At 35.8% G+C, this 22,097-nt stretch overlaps 1 protein-coding gene across 8 annotated transcripts in view; it reads left to right on the top strand.

Moving 5' to 3' along the window:
* The window catches only part of LOC125672585 (phosphatidylinositol 4-kinase alpha-like), an 88,559-nt gene that overhangs the window by 63,837 nt on the left and 2,625 nt on the right, over nt 1-22,097 (top strand). For 3 of the 8 annotated variants that reach the window (XM_056164765.1, XM_056164774.1, XM_056164767.1), the window contains 14 exons: nt 3,365-3,444; nt 4,355-4,536; nt 5,921-6,053; nt 7,193-7,318; nt 8,180-8,233; nt 9,949-10,069; nt 10,177-10,306; nt 11,772-11,842; nt 12,070-12,142; nt 12,675-12,834; nt 16,009-16,113; nt 17,124-17,249; nt 17,374-17,494; nt 20,621-20,780. In XM_056164765.1, coding sequence (XP_056020740.1) covers nt 3,365-3,444; nt 4,355-4,536; nt 5,921-6,053; nt 7,193-7,318; nt 8,180-8,233; nt 9,949-10,069; nt 10,177-10,306; nt 11,772-11,842; nt 12,070-12,142; nt 12,675-12,834; nt 16,009-16,113; nt 17,124-17,249; nt 17,374-17,494; nt 20,621-20,780 — 1,642 coding nt within the window. Of the gene's footprint in view, nt 1-3,364; nt 3,445-4,354; nt 4,537-5,920; nt 6,054-7,192; nt 7,319-8,179; nt 8,234-9,363; nt 9,925-9,948; nt 10,070-10,176; nt 10,307-10,380; nt 10,590-11,771; nt 11,843-12,069; nt 12,143-12,674; nt 12,835-16,008; nt 16,114-17,123; nt 17,250-17,373; nt 17,495-20,620; nt 20,781-22,097 lie in introns of those variants that run through there. The other 5 variants (XM_056164777.1, XM_056164780.1, XR_008802867.1 and 2 more) reach the window with 3 other exon arrangements.

Here is a 22,097-nt window from a genome sequence, read left to right as displayed (position 1 = left end):
AGCTACAGTCCACCTACAGTACCCGCAACGTTATTCTTGACATGATAAACGATAGAACACGATACACGCACGATAGGATAGGATACACGCACGATACGATAGGATACACGCACGATACGATAGGATACACGATAAACCTGATAAACGCAAAACCTGATAAACGATCTTCACGATAGACCTGATAAACGCAAAACACGATAAACGATCTTCACGATAAACGGAAAACCTGATAGAAATGTTGTAAATTTAGAAACGGTTTAGACGGAACGAAATTTTGATACCTACAACATAATTACATTATGTTTACATTATGTTGATAATAATATTGAAGGATTTCAATGTTCATTATATACCTACATTACGGACAACGCAGATTTCTTGTTTCCCGCGTTCTCGCGATGGGAAAAAAAATCTAACGCGGTAATCTATAGGTAACTCAGGAAAACCGCGTTCTCATCGCAGGATGACTATCAGCTACCTGTCCCCGTCGCGGTAACATTTGTTTAAAACATTAATCGGTTTTGTACCATATAATTTCTTTAATCTACGGTCGTACGTTTTTTGTTTTGTTTTTAATGCCATCACAGCTAAAATTTAAAAAAAATATATATATATATACGGCATTGAATTCATTATTTGATATCTATATGAATTTTATCAGCCAATGATTCTAAAACTTATATTGTCACCTAATGTTTAATATATAGATTATACAGGGAATTAACTAAATGTAATATAATGTAGTGATATCATGCTTCAGTAGCTCTCTTATGCTAATGTATATTACCTTGAGTATGAAATAAAACCAAGTAATATTGTGCGTGTAGCGAGGAGGGGGTTATTTTGCATCAAGCTCTAAGTTCACGGCTCATTCAACATCTCAAGTTATTTTCATAACGACCGCTTTAAAAAAAATCAACCCCACTACACCTGTTAGATATTTTTACACTATGATTGATAATTGATAGTCATAAGTAATTGGAACATATTTATTTGAATTGATATTTTGTTAACAAAACATAAATAAACTGTTTAAAAAACATAAACAAAACCCGGCTTGTTTTAAATTCGCAATTTTGAAACGCTTAGTGTGTAAAAAAAAATTCAAATAATCATCAAAACCAACATAAATTTCCAGTATCTACACGTACGAGTATTGGTACATGTGTACATGTACAAGGTATATAAAAAAAAAAAACGATGACAGCGGAATCGTGCCCAGTTGAGCAGAATTTTGGGGGATGCAACACCCTTGCACCCTTTTAAAACTTAATCTTCTAAATGTGTGAAATACAATGTCCCTGAGAATGTTAGCTGTCAAAACACGGGTGATACACAAAATCAGATATAAGGACGCGCACAAGTTCAGCAGTTGCTATATAAGTAGCATACACGTGAAAAAAAAAATCGGAAGAAAAAGAACCATTATTAAAATATACATGTTTGTGATAAACAATGTAATTTACTGATTTTTCCTTTCAAATCGGAACTCCCTATTTTTCTGTTAGTGTTAATTACAAATAACTGTTTCTAGACAAACAAATGTTTATGAACTTCAGAAGAAGGAGCTTTCAGATTTACTGTGCTCGGTTTACTGTCCTACTTTCCAGACTACTTAGAATTAAATTGTGATAAATTTTCACTCTCTCTCTGGACAGACAAATAGCTCTTCTTCTGCCTTAAAATCGACAACTTTATGTTCTCCTTCAAATACACCGTCTTTCCTCGATTCCTAAAAATAGCTTCTTTAACAAAACAAATAAAGATTTCGGAAAGTATCGTACTTTTTCATTAGATTTTATATACGATCCCGATAGTTTCCGAAGCTACACGATAAACGATTTTCACGATAAACGGAAAACCTGATACACGCAAAACACGATACACGATAGACCTGATAAACGCAAAACACGATAGAAAACGGAAAACCTGATACACGATAGGATAGGATACACGCACGATACGATAGGATACACGCACGATACGATAGGATACACGCACGATAGAGCACGATAGGAATGTCAAGAATAACGTTGCGGGTACTGTATATGTATAGATTGGTCTAACCCAATTTTCCCAGAGTGCAACTGTTCTGCAGCTAGTTTATGGAATTTGGCTTTGATAAAGGGAGCCACTGTATGTCTTGACGTGAGCGTTGTGGGATAATACATTTATATGTATGTAAAGAATTTTTTGTATTAAAATTTTAAGGTGGCAAAGTAAAGATAGAGAGATATGTACAACCTGAATTATGCCCAGGAAAAGTTGCACTGTAAATTGAAGGTGGATCAGCAACTCTCTGGTACATGTGTATCCCAGTGTTTTCCCAGAGAGTATAATTCTGCAGCAAGGCTCAGGGTATTATACTCACAAAGAGCTATGACTGCAAATTTTGAAATATAATTTACATCAAGTAAAATAGTATGGATGTTATTGTAAGTTCAGTTTAACCTTAATAAATGTTGCTACCCAATGTGGACCAGCCCATGTGCATGAGTGATTGCTGCTATATGAATGTCATAGTTTGTTGATCTGTGCTAATTTTAAGTTTATTGCCATGTGAGTTTGATTGCTGCATTTTCTTACAATGCATGACATTTTTTTTAAAACAGCAACTACTTGGATTGTTTTTATGCACAGTCCTTTGTGGAGATACATTATATATATATATATATATATATATATATATATTACTACAGTAACTTGATCCGACTCTTCGGATCACGTCGAGTTGACAGGCGCGGATCATCAGATCACACGAGACGCTAAGCGTCGAGTTTGATCTGATGATCCCCGCCTGTCAACGAGATGTGATCCAACTCTTCGGATCAAGTTACTGTAGTAATGATAAATTTATTATATACCCTCTTCTGCATTTTAAATCCACATTTATAAGATAATAAATGTAATCCAAATTATCAAAAACACAGACATACTATGAAATTATGTTGTGTGTCCGCAGTTTTGTTTTGTGACGGGGTCAACATTTTCCACAAATAACGTTGCGTTTATGCATTGTGACGGCATCAGTTTCAGAGGATACTGATACGGAATCAGAAAACCAGTGTGGTGATCCGGAAAACTGGATCACACGCTGTGAAATCCACAGTATCAACGAACGATACATTGATGGGTATATAATAAATATATAGATTACAGAATCTGATATATTTTTAAACTTTTGGGAGGTAAAACCACTAGATCTTCTTGGTTTTTTTTAATGATTGGACAGAAAGTTTTCGATTTTGTAATACAATCATTGGTGTCATTAAATTTGTTCTCCCAGTATTGTATAGGGTAATTTTGTGCTAGACTCAGCTATATCGTGTGTGAGTATGACGTCAATGATATGTCTTTCTGACAGGTGCTAAGAAGAGCCCAGGACAGAATACTGCTTATGTCAAGGAGTACGCAAGGAAGAGAACTCTCATTTTACATCTTTTGGTATGTAGATCTACTTTTATCATTCTTACATTTCAGCATCAAACTTTCCAATATCTAGATATTTCATTATCAGAAAAGTACACAATACAATGTTTTCCATTTTTTAATTTGAATTTAAGATATTAAATTTTCTAGCATTTTTAGAGTTTTACCATGAATTGCATGTATTAACACTAATAGATTTTCCTATGTGAATTTTAGCATGTTTTGAGTTATATAGGTCAATATTAGTACCTCTTCAGTTTTTAGCATGTTTAAAATTAAATAGTTTATTAGCACAGTTTCACATTTGCCATATTAATTTTTAGCAAGTATATAGTTATTGTTTATCATTCAATATTAGCACAGTATGAAATTTGCCCAGCTCCATATTTAACATAACTAGAGTTACATTTCAATATCAATACATGTACAGTTTTGATTTGCCCTATTCAATTTTTAGCATGTTTAACATATTTTTCAATATTACCACAATGATTTTTAACATCAACACAATTTTTCACAAGGAAATATCCATTCATAAAAAAATAAAATGAGAAATATATTTTTTTTTTTTTTTTTTTTTAATTCTTTGTCTATATGGTTTATAGTGTAGTTGATTAAGTGTAAAGCCAAGAATTTATTGATCATGTTTTTTGAGTCCCACAGGGATTTTGATTTTTTTCTGAATGATTTTGTTTGACAATTGCAATTTTTTGCAACATGTACACATATGCCTATAATCATAATAATTTTCATCAGTACGTTATGCCTCTTTGACAAGGAAAGTGAAAGTGCCCATTGACAAGGAAAGTGAAAGTATGAAAATATGAAGGTCATTCCCCTGCTCTATACAGTCTACTACATGTGGCAGTGCGATGCTTTTTAAAACTCTAGTAAATACACTAAAATATCAACAATTTTATAACAGGCCAACCTGATTGATACCTTTAATACGTGGCACAATCCACTGGAGCTGACCGAGAACAAAATCAAGGATGAAGACAAGGTAGCATTGTGGAGGTCTGCCCTTGTTTCAGAGAGGCAGTGGAGAGATATTGCCCGTATTGCATGGGACATTTCACCTGTACTGGCTGTATACCTGCCTTCCAGGTATAAAATTTTTTCTTAGGATTTATCTACCTCACAGGCAAAACATTTCAACTGTCAATTAAGAAATAAATTTCATTTTAAAAAACGATATGAAGGTATGAACTGCAAGGCTAATGTGCTTCATCCAGGTATGTCAATGTCAAGTGTTGCTATTCATACTCTCATATATTTTCAAAAATGGAATTTATTTCTTACGCTTGTATCTACATTCTATTTTCCTTTTTGTTGAAATTCCCAACTGTTGCAATAGATGTACTATATTTCTCAAGACACATACATTTATGCTCATTGAATGTTCTTGAAATGGTATTAAGTGCTTGTTTGTTGACAGGTTGAAGTAGTATAAAGTGCTTGTTTGTTGACAGGTTGAAGTAGTATGAAGTGCTTGTTTGTTGACAGGTTGAAGTAGTATGAAGTGCTTGTTTGTTGACAGGTTGAAGTAGTATGAAGTGCTTGTTTGTTGACAGCTTGAAGTAGTATAAAGTACTTGTTTGCTGACAGGTTGAAGTAGTATAAAGTGCTTGTTTGTTGACAGGTTGAAGTAGTATAAAGTGCTTGTTTGTTGACAGGTTGAAGTAGTATAAAGTGCTTGTTTGCTGACAGCTTGAAGTAGTATAAAGTGCTTGTTTGTTGACAGGTTGAAGTAGTATAAAGTGCTTGTTTGTTGACAGGTTGAAGTAGTATAAAGTGCTTGTTTGTTGACAGGTTGAAGTAGTATAAAGTGCTTGTTTGTTGACAGCTTGAAGTAGTATAAAGTGCTTGTTTGCTGACAGGTTGAAGTAGTATAAAGTGCTTGTTTGTTGACAGGTTGAAGTAGTATAAAGTGCTTGTTTGTTGACAGGTTGAAGTAGTATGAAGTGCTTGTTTGCTGACAGGTTGAAGTAGTATAAAGTGCTTGTTTGTTGACAGGTTGAAGTAGTATAAAGTGCTTGTTTGTTGACAGGTTGAAGTAGTATAAAGTGCTTGTTTGCTGACAGGTTGAAGTAGTATAAAGTGCTTGTTTGTTGACAGGTTGAAGTAGTATAAAGTGCTTGTTTGTTGACAGGTTGAAGTAGTATAAAGTGCTTGTTTGCTGACAGCTTGAAGTAGTATAAAGTGTTTGTTTGTTGACAGGTTGAAGTAGTATAAAGTGCTTGTTTGTTGACAGGTTGAAGTAGTATAAAGTGCTTGTTTGTTGATAGGTTGAAGTAGTATAAAGTGCTTGTTTGCTGACAGCTTGAAGTAGTATAAAGTGCTTGTTTGCTGACAGGTTGAAGTAGTATAAAGTGCTTGTTTGTGATAGGTTGAAGTAGTATAAAGTGCTTGTTTGTTGATAGGTTGAAGTAGTATAAAGTGCTTGTTTGTTGACAGGTTGAAGTAGTATGAAGTGCTTGTTTGTTGACAGGTTGAAGACATCGGAGACTCTGAGGAAAGAGGTGATGCGACAGGTGAGGTTGAACCCAGGCGCAGTCCGACACATTCCGGAGGCCATTCACTTCCTGGTATCTGCCCAGAGTGTGGAGGCCGATTCACCAGAAGTAAGAATCTTGAATAGTGTTCATGGTGCATTGAGGGCATATTTAACCATGGTTTTATTACATCTGATGCCCTTATGGCAAGCATTGTTTTATTTTTAAAGTTTCAAACCCATAAGCTCCTGCCATTTTTCCCACTTTATTTCAGAAAGAAAAGGAAAAAAACTGATGTTTCTTACGTAACATATTAGGGAAGGTTTTAAAAAGATATTAGTAATTAAACAAACTTTTATTTTTTATAATACCCCAACCTTTAAACGAAGTGGGGGGGGGGGGGGGGGGGGAGTATTCTGGAATCAATCACCTTGTAAGTCTGTCTGTCCATAGACATAATTTGTCCAGATTATATCTTTAACACTGATGAACCTGAGTATCACTTGAACTATTTAAGGTAAGGCTTTCATAATTTTTATAAAGATTCCTTATGGTTTTGCATTACATTTCATACATTATCTTTGTGGCCAAGTGGTTAGAGCATTGCGCTCAAAATCACACGGCCTCTCACCTCTGTCGGTGCGTGTTCGAATCCCACTCACGCCGGTAAGTGAGAAAGTTTCCCAGTTTACTTTTGGAAGGTTGGTGGTCTCTTCCCAGGTACATTGTATCTGGGTTCTCTCTTCCACCAATAAAAACTGGGCGCCACCAGATAACTGAAAAATTGTTGAGTGTGACGAAAAAGAACAAAACAACATTATCTTTGACCTAGGGCTCTGATATTTCATATTTGCATTCTTTGTGTCAAAATCTTTTTTCTGTACCAAAGTCTCTAAGCTTGTGACCTTGACCTTGGAGTTTGACTTACTTTTAAGAAAACCTAACCTATTCAATACCTCCTTCTCCAGAACAGCAGGTCATGTTAGTCATATTTATATTGCATCATCCCCATGTTGTGTGAATTCAAGTTCCACTATATCATGACTTTTGGGGATAGGTTGGGGCCACAATACAGAGTCAAATTTTTTTATTGGAATAAAGATTGGAAAAAAATGAAAAATCCCAACAGCTAAACAAGGTGACTCAGGTGAGCAATGTGGCCCATGGGTCTCTTGTGTTGTAAATTTGGGCGTATTTGTGTATAAACAGTATGTGATGGGGGATGCCTGTTTCATATGTTGGTAGCAAACACATTCTCTCCTTTACAGCTGAGCCACGTGTTGACATGGTGTCAGGTGGCCCCCGGTGTGGCGTTGTCTTACTTCTCCAGGCAGTATCCTCCCCACCCACTAACAGCGCAGTTTGCTGTCCGAGTTCTGAGGTCACACCCACCGGTAAGAATATGGCTAGACAAAATAAACACAAATATTAAACACACTGTGTCTTGTTACATGCATTTTTTAACACATCTATATATAATACTAAGCAGGTATTTACAGACTATTTGTGCATTACAAATTTTAGGGAAGGGGGGTTATGCGTGAAAACGTATTGATTTATTTCTGAAAGTCTATTGAACAGGACTCGTGACCTTTATTATATTACAGCACTTGTCCAATCACATATTGTTAACAAATAACAGCACAACATATAATGATTCGAACTTTATTATCACTTGATACAAATACAGGTACACCCAAAGCAGAGTCAAATAACTATGAATTGCATGCACCATATTTTGCTGAATGTAATACACACTATTTTTCGAGAATTTTTTTGTGTGAGAAAGGGGTACGTATTATATACCACAATGGGTTTTGACCATTTTTTTCTAGGTGGAACTTGGCAGTTAAGTAATGTTTCACTTGGAGACATGGCCTTCATAGATGCTGTCTGCTTTTTCACAATGTTCATCAGTATTTAAAAGTGAAAAATCGATCTCAAGAAAATTACTACAAAAATGTAAAATTGTATAAAATATGACACTTACAATATGTAGATAATTAGATTATTATGAAACAGCCAAATCAAAATTCATTGGATCTGAATATTCTTCACTTCATGTGCCACCATTTTAGCATGTGTACACAATGCCTTGTCACGTGATAAAATAAACTAAGTTGGAAAGTAATTAGTTATGGGAAGTGTGTATTAAACACAACTGCATATTAGATTCGGCAAACTACTGTAAAATGATAGACTTGTCAGTTACTATGTTGTTTGTAAACTCATACTAATGCCTTCATGTGTTTCAGGAGGCCCTCCTTTTCTACATCCCTCAAATAGTGCAGGCCCTGAGATATGACACGGTAAGGCATGGCCATCAGATCCCTCAGGGACTGATTACATCATTCTAGAGTCCCTCAGGGACTGATTACATCATTCTAGAGTCCCTCAGGGACTGATTACATCATTCTAGATTCCATCTGATTACATTTACTGTTGATCATTCTTGATTCCCTCAGGGACTGATTACATCATTCATGATTCCCTCAGGGACTGATTACATCATTCTTGATTCCCTCAGAGACTGATTACATCATTCTTGATTACATTATTCTTGATTCCCTCAGACTGATTATATCATTCTTGATTCCCTCAGGGACTGATTACATCATTCTTGATTCCCTCAGGGACTGATTGCATTTACTGTTTATCTTTCTTGATTCCCTCAGAGACTGATTACATTTCTGTTTGATCATTCTTGAGTCCCTCAGGGACTAATTACATATACTGTTGATCATTCCCCTCAGGGACTTATTACATTTACTGTTGATCATTCCCCTCAGGGACTTATTACATTTACTGTTGATCATTCTTCATTCCCTCAGGGACTAATTACATATACTGTTGATCATTCCCCTCAGGAACTGATTACATTTACTGTTGATCATTCTTGATTCCCTCAGGGACTAATTACATATACTGTTGATCATTCCCCTCAGGGACTTATTACATTTACTGTTGATCATTCTTGATTCCCTCAGGGACTAATTACATATACTGTTGATCATTCCCCTCAGGGACTTATTACATTTACTGTTGATCATTCTTGATTCCATCAGGAACTGATTACATTTACTGTTGATCATTCTTGATTCCCTCAGGGACTGATTACATTTACTATTCATCATTCTTGACTCCCTCAGGGACTAATAACATTTACTGTTGATTATTCTTGAGAGTGATATTATGGTAAATTATTGGAGTTGAATACTGTAAATGTTCACTTATTTTAGCTCAAAAAGAAACTGCAGCATTTCCGAGTAGATGCTGTATTTGCTGTAATCATGACTTGACTACTGACTTGTACAATAATGAATACACAGTTATATCACTCTTACTTCAGTGTTAAATGTTTATAGATAAGATATGTTGCTGATTGTGTTAGTATGGTTGTAGATGAGATAAGTTGCTGATAATGTTGATATGTTTTTAAATGGGATATGTGGCTGATTTAATGTTGATATGTTTTTAGATGGGATATGTGGCTGATTTGATGTTGATGTGTTTTTAGATGGGATATGTGACTGATTTAATGTTGATATGTTTTTAGATAAGATATGTGGCTGATTTAATGTTGATATGTTTTTAGATGGGATATGTGGCTGATTTGATGTTGATATGTTTTTAGATGGGATATGTGTCTGATTTGATGTTGATATGTTTTTAGATGGGATATGTGGCTGATTTAATGTTGATATGTTTTTAGATGGGATATGTGGCTGATTTAATGTTGATATGTTTTTAGATGGGATATGTGGCTGATTTAATGTTGATATGTTTTTAGATGGGATATGTGGCTGATTTGATGTTGATATGTTTTTAGATGGGATATGTGGCTGATTTAATGTTGATATGTTTTTAGATAAGATATGTGGCTGATTTAATGTTGATATGTTTTTAGATGGGATATATGGCTGATTTAATGTTGATATGTTTTTAGATAAGATATGTGGCTGATTTAATGTTGATATGTTTTTAGATGGGATATGTGGCTGATTTAATGTTGATATGTTTTTAGATGGGATATGTGGCTGATTTTGTTATGTGGGCTGCTAAGACCTCTTCCCTGTTGGCTCATCAGTTACTGTGGAACATGCAGACCAACATCTACAGAGATGAAGAGGGCACAGTCAAGGACGGTGAGGGACTAATCGCTGACAATGTACCATACATTAGTGCTCCTCAATCTTATACCGTAAACATTTATCAATGAAATCATTGTAACCATATATTATCCACTTTGCAGAGGATATAGGAGAAGAAATGGAATTGCTGATGACCAAGATTAAGGAATCCTTCTCTGGACCAGCCAGGAAATTCTACGAGAGAGAATTTGACTTCTTTGGAAAAATTACAACCATATCTGGAACTATAAAGTAGGTCACCTACAATTGAGTCTGTGGATGTAAAAAACTGTCAGCAGTTATTTCTCATTCTGTCCATCTTTTAGATAGAGGGTCATACTGATTTCCACTTGTCTCAGTCTGTTGGTCATACCAGATGTTGTCTGACCTCAGTCAAGTGGAAATTGAAAGTCTTCAACTTCACTGACAGATTGGGCATGACTGAGGCAGATTGGGCATGACTGAGGCAGATTGGACATGACTGAGGCAGATTGGGCATGACAGATAGATGACTTCTATGGATTTAAAGTCAAAGGTCATGAGACTTTTCTACTTTCAGTGATACCAATTATTGCCCAACAAAGGAACCCTTCACCTAATGACTAGTAAATAAACACCTACTGATTTTTAGGTCAGAAAGGCATTATTTTTTGTATCCAGTACTGGAAGTCATCAAACTTTGTTGCCATATCAGTCATGACCAGCAAATGATCCAATGCATTTCAGGTCAATTAATTAGAGATCACCATACATTTGTACTTTGGATTTTTTTTATCTACATTTTTTGTATAGTCTACAGTACAGGACAGATACATTGGGAATAATTTGTGTGTCTGTCTGTCTGAATGAGAGAAGGCACACTTTCTTCAGTTTATATTTTTGGAACCATTATAAATGTATTGAGTTATATTGCAGTGATAGGCATTACGTTTACTTGACTGCTCTAGTGTTAAGTCAAATGTTATGCAGGTGCAGCGTATTATTCCTTCAACACTCTAGATAAACAACTGTCCTGAATCAGAAGCGGTAGATAAATTCTCACTTAATGTACAGCATGTGGAAATGGTTAGCAATCCACTTAATTTGTAATCATACCCCCCGAACGAAGTTCAGAGGGGGGTTAATAGGAATCATTCTGTCTGTCTGTCTGTCCGTCCGTCCGTCTGTCTGTGCAGATTCGTGTCCGGGCCATAACTTCTTTGTTTTTTGACTTAGGCATACCATATTTGGCACACAGGTGGATTACCATGATACAATGTGTCGAGTACCTTCATGACCACTATATGACCTTGAACTTTGACCTCAAGGTCAAAATTGATTATAGGGTTTTGACATAGTCATACCATAAGACATGGGTGTATCACCATGAGACTATGTGTCATGTACATTCATGACCTCTTTATGACCTTGACCTTTGATCTTAAGGTCAAAATTATAGGTTTATGCATTGGATTTGTGTTCGAACTATATCTTCCATTTTCTTTTTATACACTCAGGAAAGAGGTACTTTATACCTATTAACAACACCCTTTGGGAGATTAGGGTAAGCAGGGGGTGTTCTTAGTGAGCATTGCTCACAGTACCTCTTGTTAAAATTTTGTCTTATCCTTGCTTCTTCCATTGCATTAGTTACAAACTTCATATTATTGTAGTATTATGTGACATCTCGGTATGTTGTTACAAGCAGTAGATTGATTAATCTTCATTCCTTACTTAGACCCTATCCCAAAGGAGATGAAAGAAAGAATGCATGTTTACGAGAATTGAGGAAAATTGAACTACAAAAAGGTATTTATTTCCTTATATAGTCAATAATCTTTCTCATATTCGCTTTATATATACTTGCAGTAAAATTTGTCTTTATGTAGATGTTTTGCAATCTTTTTGAACCAAACTTTTGTATTCTATCTTGAAGTACAATCTTTATTCCATATGTTGTTACAGTATGTATGATTTTATTTGTGTTTTTACAATCTTGAATCTGCAAACAAGGAAACTCACTTGTATCATTTCAGGTTGCTATTTGCCATCCAACCCAGAAGCCATTGTTACAGAGATTGACAAGGACTCGGGCATCCCATTACAGAGGTACACATATAATGTGTTAGAAATGTAGGTTGTGACAGCCTTTTCTTAAATACAGGGAAGATGTTTGATCCTTATGTACATTACACAAGGAGTGCATCTTGTAACTAAGGTGCTTTGTCTTAAATTTCACACCAAAAAATATTTGGAAACAACCATAATTATGCAGATATGATAAGGGCTGTATTTGCCCCATACTTGACAATTGTTTAAAAAATAAGTGGTTTATGAGCTGGATTCCAGATGTCAATTTTAAAAAATAAACCTAAACTTCAGAATTGTGACATCTTAAATATGATGGTTTCAACCATTTTTTGGTATTCTGTCTTGCATTTTTACCCGCGCTTTTTTCTCCTCAAAAACGTCGAGTGCAAGTTTGTCTAAAACTGTGCTCTATGTTTTCTGAAAGGAAAACATGTAAAAATAGATTAACTTGTTTACTAAGGACTAAGTATGGTTATACATCTAGGTCATATTTTATTTGGCCTACTGAAATGGCTTTCAAGTACAATGTATTTTTGCAATAATATTTCAGCGCCGCTAAAGCCCCATTTTTAGCTCGTTTCCGGGTCAAACGCTGTGGAGTTCATGATCTAGAAATGCTAGGAATGAGTGAAGAGGAAAATTTAGGCCTCAGGATGTCCTCGGAAATTTGGCAGGCAGCCATTTTTAAAGTTGGCGATGACGTTAGACAGGTAAATTATTTCTTGGGCTGCAGTGTTCTTAAACATCCACACAAATTAATATGTCAAAATCGGAGCCAGGGCAGTGTTCTTAAACATCCATACAAATTAATATGTCAAAATTGGAGCCAGGGCAGTGTTGTTAAACATCCACACAAATTAATATGTCAAAATCGGAGCCAGGGCAGTGTTCTTAAACATCCATACAAATTAATATGTCAAAATCGGAGCCAGGGCAGTGTTCTTAAACATCCATACAAATTAATATGTCAAAATCGGAGCCAGGGCAGTGTTCTTAAACATCCATACAAATGAACATGTCAAAATCGGAGCCAGGGCAGTGATCTTAAACATCCATACAAATTAATGTTAAAATCGAAGCCAGGACAGTGTTGTTAAAGATCCATACAAATTAATATGTCAAAATCGGAGCCAGGGCAGTGTTCTTAAACATCCATACAAATTAATATGTCAAAATCGGAGCCAGGGCAGTGTTCTTAAACATCCATACAAATTAATATGTCAAAATCGGAGCCAGGGCAGTGTTCTTAAACATCCATACAAATGAACATGTCAAAATCGGAGCCAGGGCAGTGATCTTAAACATCCATACAAATTAATGTTAAAATCGAAGCCAGGACAGTGTTGTTAAAGATCCATACAAATTAATATGTCAAAATCGGAGCCAGGGCAGTGTTCTTAAACATCCATACAAATTAATATGTCAAAGTCGGAGCCAGGGCAGTGTTCTTAAACATCCATACAAATTAATATGTCAAAATCGGAGCCAGGGCAGTGTTGGTAAACATCCATACAAATTAATATGTCAAAATTGGAGCCAGGGCAGTGTTGTTAAACATCCACACAAATTAATATGTCAAAATCGGAGCCAGGGCAGTGTTGGTAAACATCCATACAAATTAATATGTCAAAATCGGAGCCAGGGCAGTGTTGGTAAACATCCATACAAATTAATATGTCAAAATCGGAGCCAGGGCAGTGTTGTTATCGCAATTCACCTTTGAATTAGAACGCTTTGGCTGATATAGTATTGCGTTGTGTGACGACACAATTGAATCTGTTTGTAATACAATTGCGAAATGCAACAGAAACTCTCATTGGTCCATATGTATAAGTCCGCCCAAATGCCCTTATACGGGAGTAGTCAGCATTTGAAAACATGACGGCCAGATGCTTGATGGGAAAAAAAACTTCAAAGGAAGAAAGAGAAAAAGTTGTATTCTTGTGTTGTTGTCTCATAAATTTAATATAAAAAAAATTCCTTATTTATTTTCCTACTATACTTGTGTCCAAACATACCTTCAAATATTTATTAAAGCCCCATACGACCCAAAAACTCGATCACAGCTTTTTATGATTTCGTTCGTAGACGTAGCCATGTTAGGTAGCCAGTCAATTCGAATCCCGGTTCATTTCCATATTGGCACAATAGCGTCTAGATGTGTACTAATACCCCACAACTATTTTACCTAAATTGTTTAAATAATATACCACCCCAGTCCTATTAAATGATAATTATTCAAATAGCTAAACTCACGGCAGTGCGGCTTTCATTAGTCATGAGGGGCAGCGCCGGCCAGTCTCCATCTTATGTCCTTATGTAGCATTTTCGTTCATCTAGAGCTTATTTTACCTTTACAAAAACTAGTACAAAAATGTTTTAATATCTATTAATTATTCATGTTGATAATAAATGAAGAGCGAATACATAACTTAAAACCGATTTTATAAATAGATACCAATAGCAAGAGTTCGAATTGACTGGCTACCTAACATGGCTACGTCAACAAACGAAATCATTTGAAGCTGAGATTTTCGGGTGGTGTGTGGCTTTAATGAATATTTGAAGGTATGTTTGGACGCAAGTATATAGTAGGAAATTATGTTAAGATTTTTTTATATTGAGTTTATGAGACAGCAACACAAGAATACACCGATTTCAGACCTCAACCGTCCGCAGCTTTTTGTGACCCGTAAATCGAAGGTTTTGCTATGTACAGTTCTCCAGCTACACTGAATCCGCTCGAGAAAAAGGGCGGGCTGTAATCGGCCAATGAAAACTCTTGTTGTATTACATCAAACATGTCATTCAAATTGTTTGATCGTCTCATTCAATTGTGTCGTCACACAACGCAATACTATATCGGGTAAAGCGTTCTAATTCAAAGGTGAATTGCGATAAACATCCATACAAATTAATATGTCAAAATCGGAGCCAGGGCAGTGTTCTTAAACATCCATACAAATTAATATGTCAAAATCGGAGCCAGGGCAGTGTTCTTAAACATCCATACAAATTAATATGTCAAAATCGGAGCCAGGGCAGTGTTCTTAAACATCCATACAAATTAATATGTCAAATGTTCTTAAACATCCATACAAATTAATATGTCAAATGTTCTTAAACATCCATACAAATTAATATGTCAAAATCGGAGCCAGGGCAGTGTTGGTAAACATCCATACAAATTGATATGTCAAAATCGGAGCCAGGGCAGTGTTCTTAAACATCCACACAAATTAATATGTCAAAATCGGAGCCAGGGCAGTGTTGTTAAACTCGGAGCCAGGGCAGTGTTCTTAAACATCCATACAAATTAATATGTCAAAATCGGAGCCAGGGCAGTGATCTTAAAGATCCATACAAATTAATATGTCAAAATCGGAGCCAGGGCAGTGTTCTTAAACATCCACACAAATTAATATGTCTAAATCGGAGCCAGGGCAGTGTTCTTAAACATCCATACAAATTAATATGTCAAAATCGGAGTCAGGGATGAGAATTGATCATTTCTTGGGCAGTGTTCTTTAACATCCATACAAATTAATTTGTCAAAATCAGAGCCAGGGATGAGAATTGATCATTTTTTTGGGCAGTGTTCTTTAACATCCATACAAATTAATATGTCAAAATCGGAGCCAGGGATGAGAATTGCAGTAAAAGTTTCAAAGGCAATACAGATTTTGTCTAAATTTTTAAAAAATGTATTATTCCTTCAGTTGCATAAACTTTAGTTGACAACACGAATCCATTGAGTACTGAATTTCTATTTAGAAAAAAGTATGTACAAACAAGAACCAATTATGATATAAGTTGATGAATGAGCTTCTGAAGAAGCAGATAAAATGACTAGTTTTTGGCAGCCCTTCTTGTGTGTGTTTCAGGACATGCTGGCCCTGCAAGTGATCTCATTGTTTAAGAACATATTTGAACAGACAGGACTGGAATTGTACCTAGTGCCCTACAGAGTAATTGCCACTGCACCAGGGGTTTGTTTATTTTTGTCTTGGAAATATATTTGATGCTAAATGTGATTTGTGATATGAAATTTATATACAAATTGCCTTCCAAATTTTCTTGAGAGCGAATGAGTAGATAATTATTATTTTTTTTGTGTCTGTTAAACAAATTGAATGTGTATTATGTGTTACTGTTAAACAACAGGTGTGTTCTATGTTACTGTTAAACAACAGGTGTGTTCTATGTTACTGTTAAACAACAGGTGTATTCTATGTTACTGTTAAACAACAGGTGTGTTCTATGTTACTGTTAAATAACATGTGTGTTCTGTGTTACTGTTAAACAACAGGTGTTTTCTATGTTACTGTTAAATAACAGGTGTATTCTATGTTACTGTTAAATAACAGGTGTGTTCTATGCTACTGTTAAATAACAGGTGTATTCTATGTTACTGTTAAATAACATGTGTGTTCTGTGTTACTGTTAAACAACAGGTGTGTTCTATGTTACTGTTAAACAACAGGTGTGTTCTGTGTTACTGTTAAATAACAGGTGTATTCTATGTTACTGTTAAACAACAGGTGTGTTCTATGTTACTGTTAAATAACATGTGTGTTCTGTGTTACTGTTAAATAACATGTGTGTTCTGTGTTACTGTTAAATAACAGGTGTATTCTATGTTACTGTTAAATAACAGGTGTGTTCTATGTTACTGTTAAATAACAGGTGTATTCTATGTTACTGTTAAACAACAGGTGTGTTCTGTGTTACTGTTAAACAACAGGTGTGTTCTGTGTTACTGTTAAATAACGTGTGTTCTATGTTACTGTTAAACAACAGGTGTGTTCTGTGTTACTGTTAAACAACAGGTGTGTTCTATGTTACTGTTAAATAACAGGTGTATTCTATGTTACTGTTAAATAACAGGTGTATTCTATGTTACTGTTAAATAACAGGTGTGTTCTGTGTTACTGTTAAATAACAGGTGTATTCTATGCTACTGTTAAATAACAGGTGTATTCTATGTTTCTGTTTGCAGTGTGGTGTGATTGAATGTGTTCCCAACAGTAAATCTAGAGATGAAATTGGCAAGAAGACGGATATTACGCTGTTTGACTACTTCCAGAAAACATTCGGTGATGAGGATACACCAGAATTCCAAACAGTAAATACCACTATGTCCCAGATTGCATTATTCATTTATTATCATTACAAACATCGAGTGAAGCCCCCTAAAAGGTATAGACTTTTAAAATAGTTACTGGGAAAAAGTATTATTTACATTTCAGGCACGTCGAAATTTTGTGGTCAGTATGGCAGCCTATAGCGTTGTGGGGTTCCTTCTACAGATAAAAGACAGACACAATGGCAACCTAATGATTAACAACACAGGCCATCTCATACATATAGGTAAACACAGAGTGAGGCCTTAAAAACTTAATTATCTGGTCCCCAGGCCACTTTTTCCAATATTAGATGAGTTTTTTATGTCCATCAAAGACAGGGTGTACAGTGAAATTTCTCTATACCAACTGGCTCTTGGACCGAAAAAAAATGGTTGGATTAGAAGGGTGGTCGATTTTCTGAGAATTTAGCATTTAGTGAGATTTTATTTCAATTTTCACAAAGTAGGTACTGTTCATTTTGATCTTGTGATCTATGATCAATTATCAGTGGAGATCAAATTAGTGTGCCTGTACCTACAGGTAATTATTACAAGTTATATTCTCGCTGAAATCATCTAATTTTAAACTGAAAATCTACAACAGGATACATAAAGAAAATACAGAAGCCTATTATTGGACTTCCTCTTACCTATAAAAACTGTTTTCGTCCATCGCTTATATCATTAACAAATGTTTTTTGACGTTTTTGAAAAGTACAGTAACAAATATTTCTTTGAAATTCTAAGTCTATGGAAACCCATCATCACAAGTCAAGGGTTATTGATTCGTTACCTCGCACTAACTCTTGACATCAGTCACTATATATAAGTCGGGCTCATTAGACCATTACGCAATCCACTATAAATAAAACATTCAATGAAATCTGATGTACATGGATACAAATGACGCGATCTCATACTGCTGTGTATATATAAACATGCGCAATTGTAATATTTACGCCACTAATTACATTTATTGATAGTAGATCAAGTTGGGAAACCTTTTTGTTTAAGACAATATTGCTTAAACAATTGAAATAGCCGTATCTGTAGGTATCAATACACATGTTTTTATTTGAATCTTTTACTTCGCGTTGTTAGAAATAGAACCGCATTCTCATTGGTTCCCACTTTTTTTGTGGGAACCAATCAGAACGAGCCCAACTTTTCGATAGTTACTGATATCAAGGGTTAGTACGAGGTAACGAATCAATAACCCTTGACTTGTGAAGATGATAGAAACCAAGAAAATTAAATTTATTTTTTTTATGATAATCATTTACAGCCATGGGTTTCTTCTTTAATAACTACCACTTATATCCATACGATAGTATGGTGCAACAATATGGCGTTAGATACTGTATTCATTCAATATTTTCATGTCTGTTTATTACATTTTGTACAGAATTTGGAAGGGTCTCTTGGATTAGCCAAGTGTCACTTAACACCTAAACTCAGGTGACCTATTGCAATTGGTTGTCGTCGTGCATTTACAATTGAATATTTTTAACTTTTTCTTAATAACTACCATTCCAATTCTTTTCAAATTTGGTATGAAGCATCATTGTGACAAGGGGGATGTAAATTGTAAATTTCAAGACTCCAGCACCCCTGGGGCCCAAGGGGCGGGGCAAAAATTGCTGAATTTTCAAAATCTTCTCAAAGCCACACACGTGTAAGAAAAATTAAATGCATAGTGATGTAGAGCAGGAAGGCCTCTACCAAAATTATAAATTTCATGATCCCCAGGGTAGGGGTTCTGACCCCAGGGTAGGGGTTCTGATCCCAGGGTGGGGCCAAACTTGTTATATAGTGTTTATGTGTAAAACACTTAAATTACATCTTCTTTAGTGTTATTGATACTAAATTGAAAGTAAATAGATATTTAGAAAGAACATGTAGTCCTTTACCAAAATTGTAAATTTGATGATCCCAGGGGTAGGGGTTTTGGTAGCGTGGTAGGGCCAAAATGGTCAGTTATTAAATTTGTGAACAATAGACATTTTTAACTTCTTGATAACTATCATTCCAATTCTTTTCAAATTTGGTATGAAACATATTTGGAACCAGGGGGATATAATTTGTAAATTTTAGGATTCCTGCACCCTTGGGTCGAGGCAAAAACTGCCCAAAATTGCCCAATTTTCAAAAATATGCTTCTCTAGAACTGCACACGTGTAGGAAAAACTAAATGCATAGTGATATAGAGCAGGAAGACCTCGACCAAAATTGTAATATGATCCCCGGGGTAGGGGTTCTGACCCCAGGGCGGGGCCAAACTTGTTATATAGTGTTTATGTGTAAAACACTTAAATAACACCTCCTTTAGTGCTATTGATTATAAATTGAAACTAAATGGATATTTAGAAAGAACATGTAGTCCTTTACTAAAATTGTAAATTTGATGATCCCAGGTGTAGGGGTTTTGGTATTAGAGTGGGGTCAAACTTAACATATAGTATTTATGTGTAAGTTTGCTGATACTGTATAAAATCTAAATGCATGCTTAGGAATAGCAGAAAAGGATGTACAAAAAATGGTGTATTTCACAACCCAGGGTTTTGACTCTAGGATGGGTCCAAATTAGTCACATCTTTTAATGATTTAATGTTAATACACCTATTATATTATGTAAAGCCTTTCATCAGTGTATGCACTTTTGAGGGCATTGAAGTTCTAAGAACACATCTTGTTTTATTCTGTTGCTGAACATTTAGCTTAGATATTTAGAACAGGATATTTTTTCTAGATTTCATAGCCCTTGGGAGTAGTGATACTTTTTCACTAGTACTCAGGTGACCGATAAGGCCTGTGGGCCTTTTGTTTTTGAAAACAGCAATAAAATTAGCCAACGCGGCACCATATGAATTGACGCAAGTGAGCCCTAGAATGAGATATTTATTATTGTATGGCCGTAGCTTGCTAATGATTAACAATACAGGACATATCATAGTTACATATACACTAACAGGGCTAGCAACCTGTATCTCATGAATATATTTATAGATTGCCTGTGCCAAATACATGTCTAAATGTTCTGAAAGTCTGATTTGAGTGTATCTGCAACATACAAAATGTAAATTAGTATGAGCATTTTTTTTATCTGTGTACTATATAAATTTTTAAAGAAATGCATGTGTGTTTCATCCTAAGTATGTATGATTATATATGTTATGTAACTTGTAACTATTATTTTTGAGATTATCTTTATGATTTCATTGTTCGGTTTGAATGGAGAATCATCTTTGTGTATTGGCCTTATTATGGAGAATCATTTTCCTGATTTCAAATACAATGTATTGACTGTTTGAGAATTACATTTGTGATTTCAAGGTTTGGTTTTATTTTTAGAATCATTTTTGTGATTTTAGATTTTGGTTTCATGTTTGAGAGCTCCCCCGGTGGTAACCTGGGCTGGGAACCACATTTCAAGCTGACTGATGAGATGGTTAATATAATGGGTGGGACCATGGAGGCACCCACTTTCCAGTGGTTTATGGAGCTTTGTGTTCAAGGATACCTGGCTGTCAGGTAAGATGTGTTGTGAGATATGTACCTGGCTGTCAGGTAAGATGTGTTGTGGGATACCTGGTTGTCAGGTAAGATGTGTTGTGGGATACCTGGCTGTCAGGTAAGATGTGCTGTGGGACACCTGGCTGTCAGGTAAGATGTGCTGTGGGATACCTGGCTGTCAGGTAAGATGTGCTGTGGGACACCTGGCTGTCAGGTAAGATGTGCTGTGAGATACGTACCTGGCTGTCAGGTAAGATGTGTTGTGGGACACCTGACTGTCAGGTAAGATGTGTTGTGGAACACCTGGCTGTCAGGTAAGATGTGCTGTGGGACACCTGGCTGTCAGGTAAGATGTGTTGTGGGACACCTGGCTGTCAGGTAAGATGTGCTGTGGGACACCTGGCTGTCAGGTAAGATATGTTGTTGGATACCTGGCTGTCAGGTAAGATGTGCTGTGGGACACCTGGCTGTCAGGTAAGATGTGTTGTGGGATACCTGGCTGTCAGGTAAGATGTGATGTGAGATACTGTGGAATCATCATTGTTCGTGGGGGGTTGATGTTCGTGGATTTCATGGGTCACTCTTACCCACGAATTTACGTGTCCTGGAACATTTTTTTAAACCAAGTAGAGTTATCTCTCCTAGTGACATTGTATACTTAACCACGAACATTGCATTCACACAAACGAGCAAAATTTTGCTTATCTGCAAACATTGGCCCCCATGAATTAAAATGATTCTACAATACCTGGCCGTCAGGTAAGATGTGTTGCGAGATACCTGAATGCCAGGTAAGATATGTTATGGGATACCTGGTTGTCAGGTAAAGTGTATTATGGGACACCTGGCGGACAGGTAAGGTGTGTTGTTGGACATTTGGCTGTCAGGTAAGATGCATTGTGGGATACCTTGCTGTTCGGTTGAGGATCCCCATGGTAATTCAAATCCTTTATGAGGAAAATCTGAACAGTAGTACATGTACATAATTGGAAATTTCCAGCCACAGTCAAAATCCTCATGAACATTTTTTCCCTTTAAACCACAAATTCAATAATTCTACATTATGTAGTATTCATACATGTATGTCAGTACATTATTTCTGCAACTTCAGGGGAAGAATTGATATTGTACCCTGGTTTTGTGGTTTGGAAATTAAGGTATTCTATGGCTATAACAGCCTCTTGAATTCTTGTTGGCTGGTTTTAAAGGGACATGGACACAATCTGAGCTGAAAATTTTCAAATTTTATTTTTCCATTTTTAATGTTTAGAATGCTTACTAAGGTATTTCTAATGGTCAGCAAAAAAACTGAATGTTAGTTGTCGAGGTACATGG

This window comes from Ostrea edulis, chromosome 1, assembly GCF_947568905.1.
Source record: "Ostrea edulis chromosome 1, xbOstEdul1.1, whole genome shotgun sequence".
Classification (NCBI taxonomy): domain Eukaryota; kingdom Metazoa; phylum Mollusca; class Bivalvia; order Ostreida; family Ostreidae; genus Ostrea; species Ostrea edulis.
Note: the sequence above shows the minus strand (reverse complement) of the source record. Positions and strands in the feature narration are given on the sequence as shown.